The 20,862-nt window shown below is 42.3% G+C and overlaps 1 protein-coding gene across 9 annotated transcripts in view; it reads left to right on the top strand.

The window, feature by feature from the left end:
• Window positions 1-20,862, top strand: part of ikzf4 (IKAROS family zinc finger 4) — a 208,062-nt gene that overhangs the window by 74,183 nt on the left and 113,017 nt on the right. For 4 of the 9 annotated variants that reach the window (XM_072567371.1, XM_072567372.1, XM_072567373.1 and 1 more), the window contains exons 3-4: window positions 7,017-7,096; window positions 8,427-8,481. In XM_072567371.1, coding sequence (XP_072423472.1) covers window positions 7,031-7,096; window positions 8,427-8,481 — 121 coding nt within the window. In that variant the 5' untranslated portion in view covers window positions 7,017-7,030. Of the gene's footprint in view, window positions 1-648; window positions 1,107-7,016; window positions 7,097-8,426; window positions 8,482-20,862 lie in introns of those variants that run through there. The other 5 variants (XM_072567374.1, XM_072567375.1, XM_072567377.1 and 2 more) reach the window with 2 other exon arrangements.

The raw sequence follows: 20,862 nt of genomic DNA on the forward strand, positions 1-20,862 counted from the left end.
GTTTTTGTGGAGGAGGTGCTGTTGCCTATCTTCACTGTGTGGTCTGTAGGTGAGGAAGTTGAGGATCCAGGAGCAGAGGGTAGAGGTGGATTTGAGTTGGCAAAAATCTTAACAGGTGAAGTAAAATGTTGTAACGGGTGATACTATTTATGGGCAGAAGAATAAAAAAAGCAGAGTATTACTTAAGCTGAGAATGACTGCAGAATTCAGAGGTGCAGAGGGATTGAGGGAATCTAGTGCTTTAGTTATAATGTTAGTATGCAGGTATAGTACTTAATCAAGATGATTAATGGGACACTATCCTTAATTATGAGAAGAAGAGAACATAAGTAAAGATGGTCATGCTCCGTTCATACACTGGGCTAACAGCCCCTACAACCCACCCTCCCATCCTGGCACCTTCCCCTGCCACCGCAGGAACTGTAAAACCTGCGCCCACACCTCCTCCCTCACCTCTATCCAAGGCCCTAAAGGAGCCTTCCACATCCATCAAAGTTTTACTTGCACATCCACTAATATCATGTATTGTATCCGTTGCTGCCGATGCGGTCTCCTGTACATTGGGGAGACTGGGCGCCTCCTAGCAGAGCGCTTTAGGGAACATCTCCGAGACACCCGCACCAATCAACCACACCGCCCCGTGGCCCAACATTTCAACTCCCCCTCCCACTCTGCCGAGGACATGGAGGTCCTGGGCCTCCTTCACCGTCCCTCCCTCACCACCAGACGCCTGGAGGAAGAACGCCTCATCTTCCGCCTCGGAACACTTCAACCCCGGGGCATCAACGTGGACTTCAACAGTTTCCTCATTTCCCCTTCCCCCACCTCACCCTAGTTCCAAACTTCCAGCTCAGCACTGTCCCCATGACTTGTCCAGACTTGTCCGACCTGCCTAGCTCCTTTTCCACCTATCCACACCACCCTCTCCTCCTTGACCTATCATCTTCATCCCCTCCCCCACTCACCCATTGTACTCTATGCTACTCTCTCCCCACCCCACCCTCCTCTAGCTTATCTCTCCACGCTTCAGGCTCACTGCCTTTATTCCTGATGAAGGGCTTTTGTCCGAAACGTCGATTTCACTGCAGACCTAACAGACAATCAAGGTATTTTTCAATGTATAATTTCATTTACATCACACTGTAAACGTTTGCTATACATTCTGTGTCTTATAATTGTGTCCTCCACAATGACCTGATGAAGGAGCAGCGCTCTGAAAGCTGGTGCTTCCAATTAAACCTGTTGGACTATAACCTGGTGTTGTGTGATTTTTAACTTTGTACACCCCAGTTCAACACCGGCATCTCCAAATGATGAGCACAGAAACAGACCTGTGTGCACCAACCAGACATCCCAATCTGACCTAATTCCATTTACAAGCATTTGACCCATAGCTGTCTAAGTAAACGTTACTAGGTACAGCTTTAAAGACATCAGCCTTCAGTATTATTGTGAACATCGTCTTTCATTCCTCGATATGTCTGGCATAAGAAGAGTACTGCACACTTACACAGTACACTGAAGGTTATCAATCAAAAACCAACTTGGGCCATATACAAGCAATACCTTGGTAAGAGTAAAACTGCAGAGAATTATGAGGTTTATAAGCTTTTTTGTCTCTGTACCTTTGCATTTAGGGTGAAGGTGGATCATGTGACCTGTTTGCAGTCTGCCTGACAGCCTAAATGCTTTGATTGTCAGACATCAAAGGAAGGCGTACATTATTTGGGGGCAAGAAGGTGCAAACATTTATGCTTGGAGACAATAGCAACAGCACCTGAGTTTGCAATGAGTAGATTCCACATCTCCCAAAGTCCCAGCAGGGTGCCATATGTATTGCGTTGTAAACAGTTGTGCTGTGAATCGTCACTGGAAATCATCAGAGAAAATTTTTGAAACTAGTTTACAAACATCCCTACATAATAATCATCATAGATGGATTGCAAAAGTTCTGTGTGATCAGCAGAGAAAAGACTCCTTGGTCTTGTGTGCTAACACAGCTGGGTTTGGGAGGGAGGCCATCTCTCATGACAAGATGCATTCTGCAGCCTTTTACAGTTTCTGGGAGATGAGCTCAGGTATGAGAATTATTGAAACAAACTTTATTGCTGGTAGTGAATTAAAGAAACGTACAAGGCACTTTCCTGAGCATGATGATGGTCATTCAAAGTTCTACCCATTGAAAGCTGGGAGCAACTGTGGACTACTTGTTAGAAGGACTGTAACTCTGTGGCGAATGTGATGGGTGATGAGAATGTAAGGAGAATGTTCCTTTCTGTAATTTGAAATATAAGTAGCCTACGGAAAAAAAATGAGTCTTTTAGTTCAATAGTCCTTTTGGTAATTTATTACAGGAAACCTTTTAAAGTGTACGGTTCTGAAGTGTTCATCTTTCAGGAGTTAATTGGAAGTTTGAATCCATTTTTAAACACTATCAGTCTCTCCTGAAATTGTAACACTGTGTAATCTCCAATAATTCTAATTATCCCCTACATTGTGGTGGTTGGAACCACAACTGTAAACAATTCAACTTGTCCTTTTTCATATACTGCAAAACAATTATCTAGAGCTTAAGGGAGTCTGGCTAATCACGAGAGTGGTTTCCATGAATTGTATATGATTGTTTGATTATATCTTTTCGGTTTTTGAAAATGTAATGCTGTTCAAAGTAATTCATTTATCTAGACTTTTTTTGAGTCCAGTGTTTTTCTACTAATTGATGTGGAATGCCAGACTTTAAAGTAGTTTAGATTAGATTAGATTACTTAACTGTGTCAAAACAGGCCCTTTGGCCCAACAAGTCCACACCGACCCTCCTCAGAGCAACCCACCCAGACCCATTCCCCTACATTTACCCCTTCACCTAACACTATGGGCAATTTAGCGTGGCGAATTCACATAACCTGCACATCTTTGGATTGTGGGAGGAAACCGGAGCACCCGGTGAAAACCCACGCAGATACAGGGAGAATGTGCAAACTCCACATAGACAGTTGCCCAAGGCTAGTTCTAATGGTGACCCAACAAGTTTGCTTTAAATTGACTATTTGTTTTCCCTATTGTTTTAAAAATAGGGAATTGAACAAAGCAAAATTGCAAGTTTCCTAGTATCACTTCCATTTGATTATGTAATTCTTCATGTGAAAGATTCTATTTATTTGAGTTGGGAGTACGATAAGAGGGACATTTCGTTCAGTTGATTAGATGGTTAGCAAATGATTCAGGTTAACACCAATGGCAGGCTCAGCTGAGGTAGACTTGGGGCCTACTTCATTGTCCTAAACCGGAGTGTGGAAGACAATGGAAAGCCACCACTCACAAAACTAAGAATAATAAAATTCAGATGCACGTCAAACCATTAGCCAAGCACTTGTCTTTGAGCAGCACCCGTCTGAAGAAACTCCTGTTCACTTATCAAGTATACAAACATGGAAATAGGAACAGAAGCAGACCATGCACGGTTGCACAGTGGTTAGCACTGCTGCCTCACAGTGTCAGAGACCCGGGTTCAATTCCCGCCTCAGGCGACTCTGTGTGGAGTTTGCACATTCTCCCAGTGTCTGTGTGGGTTTGCTCCAGGTGCTCCAGTTTCTTCCCACAATCCAAAAATGTGCAGGTTAGGTGAATTGGCCATGCTAAATTGCCCGTAGTGTTAGGTGAAGGGGTAAATGTAGGGGAATGGGTCTCGGTTGGTTGCGCTTCGGTGGGTCGGTGTGGACTTGTTGGGCCAAAGGGCCTGTTTCCACACTGTAAGGAATCTAATCTAATCATGCAGCTCTTGAACCTGCTTCACCATTCGGTAACATTGCGGCTGATCTGCACGTATTTCAAAATTTAATTTTCCATCTCTCTCTGATAACTCTAGAGTTCCCCTGCTTCACAAGATCTAGCTATTTCTGTTTGTTTTAAAAATATTCAGTCACCCCATCTTCACTGCCTTCTGAGATAGAGTTCCAAAGTCTGTCAACTCGGAGAAAAGGATATCTTCCAGTCTTTGTTCTAAAAAGGTGACCACTAATTTTAAAGCAGTCACCCCGAGCTTGAGACTCCCCCAGAAGAGTATGCATCCTTTCCTTCCCTACCTTGTCAAAACCATTCATGGTGTTATACACTTAAACCAAGTCACTACTTACTCTACTCTGCTCCTATGGAAACAAGCCCAGCATGTCCAACCTATCCTCCTGAGCCAAACCTAGGTATCTCCAGGTATCAAACTAATAAACTGCTTTGAATAGCCTCCCAAGGCTTTCATCCTTCCTAAAATAAGAAGACCATAACTGCACATATATTAAAGATATGGTCTCACCAATGCTCGGCATAGCTGAAGCATGACATCCTTACTTTTTTGTATTCAACTCCTCTTCTAATAAAGAATTATATCCCATTTAGCCTTTTTTTGATTACACAATGTACCTGCATACTAGCCTGTTATGACTTCAGAAGCAGAACACCTAAATCCCCCACAGTTTAAAAATTCTTCAGTTTTGTTTAAGTCATACCGTGCTTTGTCGTCTTCTTGCCAAAGTGAACAACTTCACATTTTCCCACATTATTCTCCACCTGCAAAACTTTTACCCACTCACTCAACCTATCAATATCAGCCTCCAACTTCTTTATCATCTTCACAACATAAGTTCCTACTCAACTTGGTGTTGTCTACAATTCCTTTGCTCCCCTCACCTAAGGCATTGATGTAAATGATGAAAGTTAAGGTTCTGAGTAAAATGTGACTTGCAGGACTCCATTCATTCACATCCTCTCAATCAGGCCAGGACCCATTTCTGCATACTACTTTTTAATCAACTAGCCAAGCTTCTATCTAAGCTGATATTGCCCCCCCCCCCCCACCTGCCAAATGAGCTTTTGTGTTCCACGTGACCTTCAATGTGGCATCTTTTTATCAAATACCTTCTGGAAATCCAAATAGAATCAATCCTCAGGCTTGCTTTAATCCACAGTGCCTGTTACTAATTCAAAGAACTCCAATAATTTGGCAAAACATGATTTTGTTTTGAAACCCTTCCTCTTCCCAAACTCATTAGTTTTTCCTAGCATGTAGCTATAATCTCTTTATTTCAGTAATCATTAATACAAGCATTCCAATTGCTTCATAAAAGTGAGTAAAGACCAGACAATATTCAAATAGTTTGGAAAGTTGATAGAATTTAAGAAGGCTGATAAAGGCGAGAGAAACTTAACAATGAAGCAAAGAGATTAAGATCAAGACACCATCATGTGAGATATGTCACAGACTGACGTGGTGATTGAGGCACAGAATATCAGAGTGGAAAGATTGTAAAGAATGGATTGAAGAAAGCTGTGCAAGTGCACTGTGCTTAGGCGATGATGATTTGTAAATGAGCAACCAGTGGAAGTTTTGAGGCATTCAATCATTGTTGCATTGGGTAGGACAGGATGTAAGCAACAGCATTTTGGCAGATATGGAGTCTTTGGTGAAGAGCCTAGGAGGCTGGTAAAGAGGACATTGGAGTAATGGTGTTGAGATAATGAAAATTTGGTTGAGGATTGCAGTATTTTGGTGAGCTGTGTGACAGGTGGATGCATATGGTCTTGGTAATGGTTAGGAGATGAGATTTGAACCTTGTATTTATTGTGACAAACAACATTTTTCATTTCATGTTAGTCATTTTCAACTAAAATTCTGTTTTATTTTTCTGAGAATTACTGGTTTATCCTGCAAAATCAGGACTTGGCCATGCAAAGCTAATGGCTACTGATGAGTTTTGTGCTGTCTTGATATTTTAATTTCACCAAATTTGTGATCATGTTTGTCACAAAGTTTACAATACTTCCATTAAAAGACATACTATTGATTGGAAGGATAAAAGTATTTTTGCACATGATTTCTCCACATAGTCTTTAAGGTCTTTTTAGCATTTCACCCTATTCGGAAATGGAGGCAAGCCACTATTAGAAATGGGGGGTTGGGGTGGGGGTGGGGGGAGGGGGGGGGGGGTGAAGGGAGGGGGGGGGGGGTGAAGAGTGGTGGGGAGAAAAAAGGGAATGATTCAACTTTTTGGTAAGAAGTGCTGTGTCAGTGCCTTGGTAGTGGCATTTGCAGATTGCTTCTGAAGTACATTACCCACCTCTCCCATGTAAGGGCCTGGTGATATTGTGTGATGCTTATAGCCCTAAGAAACAAATTGGAGGACATTTTTTTAATAACTAGCACTTGTATTTCTAAATGTTTCTTTGCCCTTTTGAATATTTCTGATTTTTTTAATAGCTAAAGCATTTCCAATTTATTGGAGAGCCATATCTTTTATATCAAAGTGCATGCTTTTGTTGTGCCTAGTAATTTCTAACTTGAAAAGCTGTATAGCAAGTGAGTCAGAGAGCAGCCATTGATTACGTCAAAATCTGCTTTGCCATTCAACTGTTATTGTAGTCCATTTCCTTCATTGCAAAGTCACTTGTTGCATTTGAAGCAACTATACAGTATATAGCAAGAAAGTCTAGATAGCTCCATTATACCACATCGGCAAGGAGACAGTGCACATGATGTCGAGTCCTCGTATTCACCCTGTAAGTACAGAATCTTTCGTTGACAGGTTTTTAATTCTTGGGGAAAAATGTTCTGCTCAGTATACTGTTTTCTGAAAGGTTGACATCTCTGACCTTCTAATCAGAGCTTCTACATATTCCATAATTTGATCAAAGTAATTTACTTTGGGTTATTTAGAGATACATCAAAGTTGGTTTTACATATTCTACCAAACAAAACATGATTTTCCCCCAGAAATTTAGTTGAGCAATTATTAATTTGAATTATAATTGTCAGGTAGTTCCAATACTGTCAAGAGAATTGCTCAGTGTTGTTTCAACGGAATTATTGGTTACTATTTGCTTCCTTACTGTCACCACGGTTTCCATTTTAAAAACTGATACCTGATGTGAATAAACAAGAGTATTTTTTTAAAAAAAACTTCATCACTAGTTGAGTTATTTCTCTAATTTTTCCATTGCCTCCAATGAATTAAATACTTTAATTTTAGGGCATAAAAACACCATGAGTGAAAAAGAAAGGTCTGGAAACTCGTGCTCTCTGGGCTATGTGCTAAACTTATCAACTGAGGTACTTCATGCTCAATTTACATATCTGGGGTCTGCATCTGATTTCAAATTTAATATCAGATTTAAATTTCACAGTGTTAAATAGCCAAACCTTGACTGATTTTTGTTTTGATAAATAGTTTACCTTTGTTTGTAATTCTTAATTTGTTCTTGTTGTATCCAGGCAAAACTAAATCTAACCCATGCAGGGTGTGCTTGTTGGGTGCTATAATTTTTATATTTTAATCCTTGATCACTTGATGATTGCATAGCTTTGAGCATGAATGCATTTTGGGCATTTGTCATGACAGTTGCTTAAAATAACAATATCATTATGCCTTTCTGCCAGTGCTGTACTGGCATTGATGTCCAATCCATAGATGCTTGTAGCCCTGTGTTACTTGTTATATAATCCTTAATTTTCTATAATAGGTGTTGTTTAGTTGATAGGACCCTCACCTCTTGAGTCAGAAGGTAGTTGGTTCATGTTTTGCTCCAGAGACTCCTTCCTGACATAATGGTGGGTGTACCTACACAACAGAGACTGCAGCATTTTGAAATAAAATGGCAAAATGAGATTCAAAGTAGTTGCATCTGAAGTGAGGAAATAATTGATTTTGTTGGAGGACAGCTAGCTTTTAAATGTGCTAAAGCTGCATAATATTTTCATTTTAGATGACCACACTTTAACTGTGTGTCTGTAGTTTTATTTTTAATTCATTCGTGTGTTGTGTGTGTCACTGGCTGGTCTAGCATTTTGTTACCCATCCCTAGTTACCCTTGAGAATATGATGGTGAGTTAAAGCACAATGTTCCTGGTAGTTGCATAAAATGTTTTTGTTGTAGAGGCTTTGAATAGCTGTACACCCTTACTTATACAAGGTATGTGCAAATAATTACATTCGCTAGAGGAATGTTTATTCCTTTTTGTCGGCTGGGTGTTTTTTTTTCCAGCCCCTTTCTTGTATTCAGAGTTTCCATCAGTATGAGGTTAACGAATCAACGCATGTGTCTCTTCTCTAAGGTATATGGATTAGCATAGCCATTGCTCAACAATTAGAGAATACTTGGGATGTCCTTAAATTCTCATGTTGACTCATAAAGTGAAAAAGTATGCTGCTGGACTTGTGGATCAAGATTATTTGCCCAAATTTATTTGTGAATCAAATTGCAACATGGCAATAAACTACAATAGCCAGGGGTTCAGCAATATCACTCTTTCTGTAACTTATTATGGGGTGAGATTGCCAGATTCTGCAGTTAATGTAAGTGATCTCTCATACATGAAAGTTTGAGACCCCATTGATGTAGGGAATAGATGTATAACATTTGTTCTTTTTTTATACTTCTAGCACAGCACTTTGAAAATGGATATAGAAGACTGCAATGGTCGTGGTTACATTTCAGGTAAGGGAAGAATGTACTTTTGGCATAGAATAATAGAATGGTTGCAACACAGAACGAAGCCATTCAATCCATTTTGTTTGTGCTAGCTCTCAATTCCTTTTTGAACCTCCTGCCAAATGGGACAGTCCAGATCCTGTCCGCTTGCTGTGTAATTTAAAAAACAATGCTGTTCCACGCGTTGTTACTACATTTTTTTTCAGCCACCTTAAATTGGAGTCCTCTGGTTCTTGATCCTCTAGCCAATAGGAACAGTTTCTCCCTATGTGCTCTTTCCAGATCCCCTCATGGTTTTGAATGCCTCTGTCAAATTTATTTTTTAGTTTTCTCAAAAACAGCCCCAAGCTTTCCCATTCAGTCAGAGCTAAAGTTCTGCTCCCTGAAACCATCCTCCTGAATGTTTTCTGCACCCCTCTCCAATGCTAGTGTTTTTTTGACAATGCTTACCGTAATACTGCTTACGGCCAGTTGTGATGTATTTGTGCCGATCCTTAGATAAGGCAACATTTTGCTCAGCTCCAAGTTCCACCCTCAAGCTAGCACTCACTGTCAAGACTTTTGCGTGATCAAGGCCATTTGGTGAAAGATTGCATCCTGTGAAATTGTATTCAGATTAAAGAATCATCTTTGTTATCAGAATTAAGAGGGCAGTAAATTTTTTTTCTAGCATTTTAAAATTAAGAATTATCATGTGTTCATGACCATTCTTTTCTTGAGACAAGATTTCATTATCACAATTTTAAAACATCATTTAAAAACAAGTCAGCAAAGGAACCTTCGAGTCGTTTTCTTATAAACAGCTTGCCTCTTAGTGTATTACAAAGTTCTCAGCTTTCATGAAAAATGTTAAATTTTCTCATTCCCCAACAGTTCTATTCTATAGACCAGAAAGGCTTTAAGTTGTGTGATCCTTTATACTGAGATAACTGATCTCTGGTGCTACACTCTAATTGTGCCACTGGGCTAAAGAGGAGGAAGTTGTATAAGGCTTTTGCTCTTAATTTGCACACAGGGTCCCAACCGTAGGAGGATGCAGGTGGACATTGGGATACGGCCAGTTGTGATGTCGTTCTCACCTAAATAACTTGCTAACACCTCATATCGAGTGTATGAATAATAAATGCATGGACAAAACTATTGACAGTGTGCGTCACTTCAGAGGAGCTGTATTCTGCTTTCCCAGTTCTTTGGGAATTGGAAGGAAGTGACAGTAATGGTGGGTGGGGGGGGGGGGGGAGGGGGAATGTAAAATTTCACAGAGACTGCCCACTGATTTTGATTATGTTCTCAAATTCTAAAGAAGGGTCACTGACCCGATTCTTTCTCTACACAGATACTGCCAGACTTGCTGAGATTTTCCAGCGATTTCTGATTTTGTTCCCAAATCTCTGCTGGTGATCCTCTATTGTAGTGGTGAGGAAAGCCAAGGAAGTCATTGCATGTTGATTGTCTCCCAAGCTGACTTTTTTTCCTTATCAAACAAACTTATGCCTAAGTACTGCTTGATGCATTATTTGGGCTGTGATATTGACCATTTGACTCGCATGCACACATTAATGTAGGGCTTTCCAAATTGTAGGAAATGAACTGTGAGGCAGCAGTGGCTGATGTGGAGCTGAGCTGAGTGCAACAGTTTTTGTATTTTTAAAATTGTAGGCATGACCGAATTGACCTTGTTTTGTTAGAGCCCTGTTCAAAAGAGCTCGAACAGGTAGGCATTCCTTCTTTTTTTTTAAACACCCACCCTATTCTCTCCTTGTCTCATTCCCTATCCATTAAAAGGAAGCTTTTGAAAATATTTCCTTCCCTTCAAATGTCTGTCTTTCATTTTGTAACTTAAACGATAGACACTCCATTACATATTTAGTTGCACAAACGCCAAACTATAAATACTTTACATTTAAGTACCAGACATTTCCCATCACAATCTCTTATTGATGTTCTTGGGAAATGGTATCATGTTGAAAACAGTATCACATTGAGATCAACAGCAGATTGTGCTTTGCCCTTGCACTTTCATTTTCAACAGCAGAATCTTATTTTTTCTGAAATTTAAATTAGAAGCTAAGTAGTTATTGTTTGGCACAACAATTTTCTGTTTCTCATTTGTCAGTGTTAGCCAACTAATTCTAGCCTCACCCATGACACAGGCAGTCTTACTTTTGAGAAAATGTTTTTTTTTAATGTGAAACACAAGCTTGGTTATTGGGTGGACACAAACGATCCCATGACACTATTTCATAGAGGAACAAGGGAGTTCTCCCTGGTATCCTGACCAATATATATCTCTCGATCAGCATCCCAAAAAGATAATTGTCTGGCCATTACCACATTGCTGTTTCTTGGAGCTTGCTAACATTTTCTACATTAAGACAGTGACTACACTTCAGAAGTCTTAATGGCTGTAAAACACTTTTTTGAGTAGTCTGGTCAAGAGAAATGCTATGTAAACACAAATTCTTTTTCGAAGCAAATAACTTTCATGTACAGTAACACATCTTTCTTTCCCAATTTCTTATCATTGTGAGAGCCAATAATTAAATGGCTCCTTGGAAATTTCTGATGTCTCTTTTTACTCGTTCAAGTGTTTAACACGGGTTTCCTTCTTTCAGAGTCAAACAGCTGACTTTTTATATGTATATTCTAGGGAAATAATTAGTTTCCCTTATTTCAAATATCTAACTATAATGTTTAAAAATAATATCTGTTGCATAATGTTACAAAATTCATTTGTAAGTTTGAATAATTCCCTTCTCCAGTCTTTAACTGATTAAAACTTGCAGTATCCTATCAGGATAGACTTGGTACAGGAATATTTACTGAAACTGTTTTTTTCAATTGCTTATGTATTGTGACTGGATTTAAAGAACAGCCAGCAAGTTAAAACTAGATAAATAAACTTCACAGAAACTTTCATCCCATTGTATCAGCACCATATTTGTCATTGGGATTGCTCGCTGATGTGGTTGGCAATGCTGAGTGTTCTCTCACAAGTCCACCATGAGTTTCTTGAAGATTTGAGCTGAAGCTGTATCTTCTTTTCAGGAACAGCAGCAACCTGCAAGAAATTTGCAATCAAGTTAGTATTAGCAGTGGTACTTTCTTAAATATTGGATTTCTAGTTATTCTTTCATCAGAAGCTTTAACAGAATCAAAAAATCTACTCTGAGAACATTAACTGCAAATAAGTAGAAACAGGCTTAATAAAATTTAATTATATATTTTTCAGAATGTGGTCTTGAGAGTTATTTATAACCGTAGATATGATCGTCAAATTGGGAACGGCTTGCTTGTGAACTGAAAAAGCAGGTTTACAACATCGTTTGAGAGATAAACACTTGAAAATTTGCCTGTTTTAATGGGATGTTTCAGTATTTATCATGGACGAATACTACTTATTTGCAACCTTGTTCTGTGGCGACATCCTTGTTTAGGATCCAAGTTTTTTCTGCTATATTATAACTGTTCCTTCCTTGAGTGTTAAAATTACGCAGTGCAATTATGCTTTCCCCCTGTATCCCTTGAATCCTCTTGATACTCAAGAACCTTCTCTATCTCAGTCTTAAATACCCTGGCCTCCACAGCCCTCTCTGGCAATGAATTCCATAGAATTCACCAGACTCTGGCTGAAGAGGTTTCTCCTTATCTCTAGCTTAAAAGGTTTTCCTTCTACTCTAAGGATGTGCCCTCGGGTCCTCGTCCCTCCTACCAATGGAAACATCTTCTCAACATCTACTCTATCCAGGCAGGTCAATATTCTGTATGTTTCAGTTAGGTTCCCCACATCCTTCTAAACTCCATTGAGTATAGACCCACAGTCCTTCTGTTAAGCTTTTCATTCCTGGGACCATTCTCGTGAACCCCCTTTGAACATGCTGCAAGGCCAATACAGATATGGGGCCCAATAAGCGCACAATACTCCAAATGTGTTCTGACCAGAGCATTATAGAGCCTCTAAAGTACATCCCTGCTTTTATATTCATGTCCTCTCAAAATAAATGCCATCATTGCATTTGCCTTCCTAACTACTGACTCAAACTGCAAGTTTACCTTGAGAGAATCCTGGACTAGAACTCCCAAGTCGCTTTGCACTTCAGACTTGTGAATTTTCTCCCCATTTGGAGAATAGTCCATGCCTCTATTCTTCATACCAAAGTGCATGACAGACAGCCAAACTTCTATCCAGGTTTGCACCTTGCCTCTGACATCATGGGCCCTTACCTTACTCAGTAGCCCCCTGTGCAGCACCTTGTCAAAGGCCTTCTTGAAGTCCAGGTAGATAACATCCATTGATTCTCCTTGGTCTAACTTGCTCGTCACTTCCTCAGAGTTCTAGCAGATTTGTCAGACATGACCTCTCCTTGATGAAATCATGCTGACTTTGCCCTGTTTTACCATGCATTTCCAAGTAGTCAAAAATCTTATCCTTCACAATGGGTTCTAGGATCTTGCTCACAACTGAGGTTGGATAATTAGTTTGTAATTTTCTGTGTCCTGCCTTGCTCCTTTTTTATTAGGGATGTCATGTTATCGATTTTCCAGTCCTCTGGGACCCTCGCTGATTCTAGCGATTCCTGAAAGATCACCACTGACGCCTCCACTATCTCTTAAGCTATCTCCCATAGAACTGTGGGGTGTAGTCTTATCTGGTCCAGGTGATTTACCCACCTTCAGGCCATTCAGCTTTTCTAGCACCTTCTCCTTAGTGATGGCTACCATACTCACCTTTGCCCCCTCACACTCTCTTGAACTTTTGGGATATTACTCGTGTCTTCCACTGTGAAAACTAATGTGAAGTAATTGTTCAGTTCCTCACCCATTTTTCTTGTTCCCCACTACTGTCTCTCCAGCGTCATTTTCTTTCCAGCGGCCCAGTGTCCACCTTTGCCTGTCTTTTGTCCTTTATGTATCTAACGAAATTCATGCAGTCTTCTTTTATATTACTGGCTAGCTTACCCTCCTATTTAATCTTCTCCCTTCTTATTTCTTTTTTAGTTGTTGACCTCTGTTGGTCTTTGTAAGCTTCCAAATCCTCTGGTTCTACACTGCCCTTCGCCACATTATATGCTTTCTCTTTTGCTTTTATGCCATCCCTGACTTTCCTAGTCAGCCGTGATTGCCTAATCCTCCTGTAAATTGCTTCTTTTTCCTCGGGAAGAATCTCTGCTGTGTCTCCTGAATTGCTCCCAGAAATTCCTGCCTTTGCTGTTCCACTGTCTTTCCTGCTAGGCTCCTCTCCCAGTCAATTCTACCCATCTCCTCCCTTATGCCTCTGTAGTGGCCTTTATTCAGCTGCAATACCGTTACCTCCGATTCTATCGTTTCCCTCTCAAATTACAGAGTAAATTTGCTCATGTTATGTTCATTGCCACCTAAGGGTTCCTTCACCTTAAGCTCCCTTATCATGTCTGTCTCATTACAGATTCTAGAAGAACACAGCAAGCCAGGCAGCACCAGGAGAGGGAGATATCGATGCTTCGGGTGTAACCCTTCCTCCGGACTGGGGATGGATGTGGGGGGGGGTGGTGGGAGTAGGGTGGTGAAGTGGGGAGGTTTGTCAATAGGAGGAATGAATCCGGTTGGTGGAAGGGGCGGGGTGTGCTCGGAAGGGAGTCGGGGGATGGGAAGGAAGGTTATTTGAAATTAGAGAACTCAGTGTTGAGTCCTCCAGGCTGTAGGCTGCTCAGGCAGAAGATGAGGTGTTGTTCTCCAATTTGCGGTTTGGTTCGTTGTGATAATGGAGGAGGCCAAGGATGGTCATGTCTGAAAGGGAGTGGGAAGGAGAATTAAAATGACGGCGACTGGGAGACCCGGTCGGCCCCTGCGGGCCCAGCTGAGATGCTCGGCGAGCTGTTCCTTAAGTTTACGTTCAGTATCCTCCGTGTAGTGAAGACCACATTAGGAGCACCTGATGCAGTGTACTAGATTTGAAGCATCTCAGCCGGGCACGCAGGAGCTGGCCGGACCGCCCACTCAGCGCTCATTTTAATTCCCCTTCCCACTCTCTTTCCGACATAATCATCCTTTGCCTCCTCTATTGCCACAACAAACCACATTGTAAATTGGAGGAGCAACACTTTATCTTCCGTCTGGGCAGACTACAGCCTGGAAGACTCAACATTGAGTTCTCCAATTTCAAATAACCTCCCTTCCCTTCCCCTGGACTCCCTTCCCAGTCTCTTCCCCTCCATTCCACTTCTCCCTGCCACCAACCGGATTCATTCCTCCCATTGGCCAACCAGGTTGTACCCTCTACCTGTCTTCACCTTTCCCCAATTCACCACCCGCCACCCCCTTTATCTGCAGCTCCCCCTTACACCCATCCCCAGTCCTGAAGAAGGGTTACACCTGAAATGTTGACTTCCCTACTTCCTGATGCTGCTTGGCTTGCTGTGGTCTTCCAGCGTCCAGATTCCAGCAACGCAGTTTTTTTTTGTCTCATTGCAGGTTCACCTGATTTTAATTTACCTTAAACATTTTCTAAAACTTTTAAGTCTAATTTAGTGAATCTGTGTTTTTAGCACAGAATAACTTTTGAATAATAAGTTGTATCAGATAATTGTCTTTGACATTTTGCAACCCTCTATCAATTCCATCATCCCTTCTATATCAGCTCCACCTCTCATGGTTCTCTTGCTGCCCCCATCCCATCCGTCATGGAAATTGTTTTGCCAGCCAGAGTAACTTTGTCATGGAATTCTCCTTCTGTTTTTGATTTTCTCCAGTTCTGTCACCACCGCCAACTGTGAGTTGCTATATGTATATCATGCACTCCAATCAGCTTTTACTGAAGCAATTCATATCCAAATGCAGCACTACCTGGACAACATCCAGCCTTGGGCTGACAAACGCAAGTAATGTTTGTGCCACGCAGAATGATATTCAATTACATTACTGAATTGGTTCCATAGAGACCGGTATCCAGACACCAAGTTGCCCTTTATTTGCACACAAACAGTCATTGACTTTAGGACTACCTCTTCAGAGTCTGCTCTGAGTGTCAGTATCTCTGACATTCCCCTTTTTTTTCCTTTGCTTTTTTTTTACCCTCACACGATCGCCTAACTGCAGTAGTGCTTATTTTTTTCCCCAGCACCCATGTTTGTGTGTGTGCAGGTGAAAGACACAAGGTGCACAAATCTTTATTCAGTTTCCACCACCAGGAAGAAAGGAAACACCCGAGTGGCCTGTGACCAGCAGTGCCCTTCACATTAAAGGGCAATGCTGTGTGATCAAAACAGTGAAGGGAGGGCAGGGATTAAATCAAAATAACATTCCCGTTTTTATCTGTCAGCCAGGGCTCCCTGATTAGGCTGTTAATCTGGCCCAATCGGGGAATTCATTCTCTGAGGTCCAGCTGGGTGACCTTGTTACAGTCACTATATCCTGCCATGAGTCCATGGACATAGACCAGTCTCTCTTTCTTACAGCTTCCTGGGCCACTTTAGCACTGGGTCAGGTCCCTCCAAGTCGGCATCAATATGGGCAGCAATTAATGCATGGGAACTTGCCTCGTGCGCTAGGAGCGTTTTGGTTGAATTTCTCTCTCCTGATGGCAAAGGCATCAAGGCGGCTACACTTGTCATGTCCATCTTTGATTCTGAGGACTCATCAAGACTTGACAGAGGCATAGGTTCTGGCAGCCTTTCCAATTTCGTTCTGAGGGGCAGGGCATAGAATCCCTACAATGCAGAAGCAGGCCTTTTGGCCCATCGAGTCCACACTGACCCTCTGAGGAGTATCTCACTCAGAACTACCCCTACCTTATCCCTGTAATCACTGCATTTCCATTGGCTAATCCAGCTAGTCTGCACATTCCTGTATACTATCGGTAATTTAGCATGGCCAATACACCTAACCCCCACATCTTTGGACTGTGGGAGGAAACTGGAGCACCTGCAGGTAATCCATGCAGACACTGGGAGAATGCACAACTCCACACAGACAGTAACAATTCACCAGCCCAAGGAGAGACCTAAGCTCTGGTATAGACGTGGGAGAGCTGGGGGCACCTTTGATCACCCTCATTTTATCTTCCAATGGATGTAATCCGGTCTTCTCAACTCTATGGCCCAAATAGGTCACTTGGGGTGCTTGGCACACACATTTTTCCATTCTAAGGCGTACACCCTCCTTCTAGAAATGCCTTAGGACTATATCCAAATTCTTTATTAGTTTTCCCTGTACTAGAACTTCATCTAGAGAAGTGGCAACCTGAGGTAGATCTTGCATAATGTTCTCCATCGTCCACTGAAAAATTGTACAGGCTGATGATACCCCAAATGGCAGTCTCGTATGTTGGTACAAATCTTCATAGCTATTAATTGTAGCATACTTCTGGAATCGTGGTCTAAATGCAATTGAAAGTACACCTAGCTCATTTCCAGATTTGTGAAGGACAGACCCCTGCCAGCTTTGTGTATAAATTCACTGTGAGAGTGATTGGATATTTATCCAGCTGGAAAAAGTGGTTTACCGTTTGTTTAAAATCCCCACAAAGACTAACTGGTGCTGCCCATTCTGCAAATTGGGCTGGTTTGATGATTCCTTCACATTCCAGTCTTCTGATTTCAGCCTGTACTTTTACCTGTAAGGCAAATAGTACTGTGCAGGCCTTGCAGAATTGTGGAATTGCTTCCTGGTCAACATGCAAGAGGCCTCAGTCCCTCTGACAGTCCTGGGTGGCATGGTAGTTGAGTGGTTAGCACTGCTGCCTCACAGGGCCAGGGACCTGGGTTTGATTCCCCCCTCTGACCACTGTCTGTGTGGAGGTTGCACATTCTCCCCATATCTGTGTGGGTTACTCTGGTTTCTCACCTCAGACCAAAAATGTGCAAAATTGACCATGGGAAATTTAGAGGGATTAGATGGGTCTGGGTGGATACTTTTTGGAGGATCGGTCTGGACTTGATGGACTGAATGGCCTACTTCCACACTGTAGGGATTCTCTGATTCCTGGAAGACCTCCAGATGTTCAATTCAGACTTCACTCAGGCAGCCATTTTCAAATTGAAAAATGTTGAGCCAATTTAGATGAATCTCTCATGACCAATTTTGCCTCATCAAGCTTTGGTCTGAGCCTTTTACTACAATTTCACTTGTAACTCAGCCAACTGCTTTTCATAAGGGGCCAGAACTGAAGTTGTACCCTTTAATCTGTGAAATTCCCTGGTAAAGGTTCTCTGCCTCACTGAGGTCTTGCGCAAAGTTAAGGGCAGGAGTCCAGGCCGAATTCTGATTCTTCGATTCTTCGATTACTGATATGGCCGCATCAGTATCAACCTCCTTTAGAACTGGGTAACCATTTATCCAGGTGTTTTTCTTTTCTGATTTGAATGTTTTTGTGCAAATTGTTCTAAACCAGATGTAGGTGGACTTTCTGGGGTGTGCACTCTCCTGGATACCAGCCTATGAGTTCTGTAACTAAGTTCAGACCTAGGAGGATTCTTGAGTCCACATGCCGGCAGCGACTACAAAGGCTTGTCAGCCAGGGATCCTGAAGAAATTTTAACTGTTTGGCCGAGGCTTGGCATTGTTTTGAGGTTTGACTGTGGGCCGACCTAGAGTCTCTGCTTCTGTTCAGAATGTGTCCTGAGTGAGGCTATGTAATTGCCTTCACTCAAGTGGTGTTCCCCAAGTTCAGTTGGACTAGAAAGGGTGTCCACTTACTTCAGAATACCCTGTAACTCATAAGCTCCACTTGCCATATTTTCCTATGATAAAGCCAGTTGTCATGGTCTTTTGAAGTCTAGTTGGGCTTCACCTGGTAGGCATTTTTGCATTCTTACATGATTAATCTCACATACCAAATGATCTCGAAGCACCTTAAGGGTTAAACCAAAGTCACAGGCTTTTGTCAATTGAAAAAAATGCATTCTCTCCACATACTGGCCCAGTCTTTGGCAGGATCAAATGTGTCAAGATTCCTAAATAACAAATGCTTACTCCAACTCAAAGATGACTGTTGTGAGCAAGTTTCTTCAGGTTCATGCTTTAGTCTCGTTGCCACTGAAATAAGTGCACAGTGGCCAGTTTCCTGTCACCAAGTCACCCTTTATTTACACAATGTTCCATAAATTTAGTACTTATTCACAGTCAACTCTGAGAAAGTCAGTATCTCTGATAATGCCCTTCTTATCTGACAGCCAGGGCTCCCTGATCAGGTCTGTTAATCTGGTCGAATCAAGGAACTCCTATTCGATGAAGTCCAACTGGCTTACCTTGTTACAGCCTTGACAATTTACCATCACTGAATCCCCACTATCAACCCCCTATCAACGGGCGTCGCCGTTGAACAGAAACTCAACTACACTAGCTATGTAAGTATTGTGGCTACAAAGGCAGGCCAACAACTAGAAATGCTGCACTGAGTAACTTGTCCCTCCAACGCATCTCGTCCACATCCCGCACCTCCGCCCTCAGACCCCACCCCTCCAACCGTAACAAGGACAGAACGCCCCTGGTGCTCACCTTCCACCCTACAAACCTTCGCATAAACCAAATCATCCGCCGACATTTCCGCCACCTCCAAAAAGACCCCACCACCAGGGATATATTTCCCTCCCCACCCCTTTCCGCCTTCCGCAAAGACCGTTCCCTCTGTGATACCTGGTCAGGTCCACACCCCCCTACGATCCACCCTCCAATCCTGGCACTTTCCCCTGCCACCGCAGAAACTGTAAAACCTGTGCCCACACCTCCTCCCTCACCTCTATCCAAGGCCCTAAAGGAGCCTTCCACATCCATCAAAGTTTTACCTGCACATCCACTAATATCATTTATTGTATCCGTTGCTCCCGATGTGGTCTCCTCTACATTGGGGAGACTGGGCACCTCCTAGCAGAGCGCTTTAGGGAACATCTCCGGGACACCCGCACCAATCAACCAAACCGCCCCATGGCCCAACATTTCAACTCCCCCTCCCACTCTGCCGAGGACATGGAGGTCCAGGGCCTCCTTCACCGCCACTCCCTCACCACCAGACGCCTGGAGGAAGAACGCCTCATCTTCTACCTCGGAACACTTCAACCCCAGGGCATCAATGTGGACTTCAACAGCTTCCTCATTTCCCCTTCCCCCACCTCATCCTAGTTTCAAACTTCCAGTTTAGCACTGTCCCCTTGACTTGTTCGGACTTGTCCGACCTGCCTAGCTCCTTTTCCACCTATCCCACTCCACCCTCCCCTCCCTGACCTATCACCTTCATCCCCTCCCCCACTCGCCCATTGTACTCTATGCTACTCTCTCCCCACCCCCACCCTCCACTAGCTTATCTCTCCACACTTCAGGCTCACTGCCTTTATTCCTGATGAAGGGCTTTTGCCCGAAACGTCGATTTCACTGCTCCTTGGATGCTGCCTGAACTGCTGTGTGCTCTTCCAGCACCACTAATCCAGAATCTGGTTTCCAGCATCTGCAGTTATTGTTTTTACCCCTTTGTCTCCTGTGTTGCCAAAGCATGTTCAGAATCCTAAAATATGATCGAATGCTCCCCACTTGTCTGGATGAGTACAGCTCCAACACTTAGAGCTTGACATAGCAATCTGCTTGATTGGAGGGAGTAGATGTTTATAATGTGCTAATGTTCAGGTAGCAGCTGTGTGTACTGTCTGCAAGTGGCATTGCAGACGTTCTCATAGGTTTATTAGAGAGCATCTTCCAAACCTACAACCACTCTTTCATCTAGGAGGACAAAGGTGGCAGATACAGAAAACCACCAACTGCAAATTCCCCTCCAAGCGACTCACCATTCCTGACTTTGGAAACTTATCACTGTTCACTCAGTGTTGTGTCAACGTCCAGGAACTCCTTCCCGATATTGGGGGTCTACCTACACCAAATGCACTGGAGCATTTCAAGTGCCGCTGGAGATGGACAATAAGTGCTGGCCCAGTCGAAGAAACTCCCATGAATGAATATTTTAGAAAAAAAACTCCTGCACACCAGGCACCACCCATCTTAATGGGAACGCACGCTCAAATTCTTCAGACAGTTTGTAAATAAACTGCACCCCTTAAACTGACTGATCAAAACAATCTGGACTAACAAACACTTATTACAGATTGGTAAAAGACAAGTTGCCAGAATAAATTTTAATAAGCAGGATGCAAATTGCTTAGCATCTGAACTCTGAGCAGTATTGTTGATAATTGTAAAGCAAACATAGGAAAAATGGGAACGCCCATTAATATGATGTTAATATTGTTTGCTTTAAACTCCAAACTCTTGAGTTTTCTAAGCAACAAAAATATCTTTTGAAGTGTTCAAATGAAAAGAGGGAGATGAAATCAGGAAAAATTGCAAAATTGAAATACCAAATTATGCTGGAAATTTGCGGCTAATCAGTGTATGCGTAGAAAGTCAAGTTAATGTTTTGTGTTCATC

The sequence above is a fragment of the Chiloscyllium punctatum genome, chromosome X (genome assembly GCF_047496795.1).
Source record: "Chiloscyllium punctatum isolate Juve2018m chromosome X, sChiPun1.3, whole genome shotgun sequence".
Lineage (NCBI taxonomy): Eukaryota > Metazoa > Chordata > Chondrichthyes > Orectolobiformes > Hemiscylliidae > Chiloscyllium > Chiloscyllium punctatum.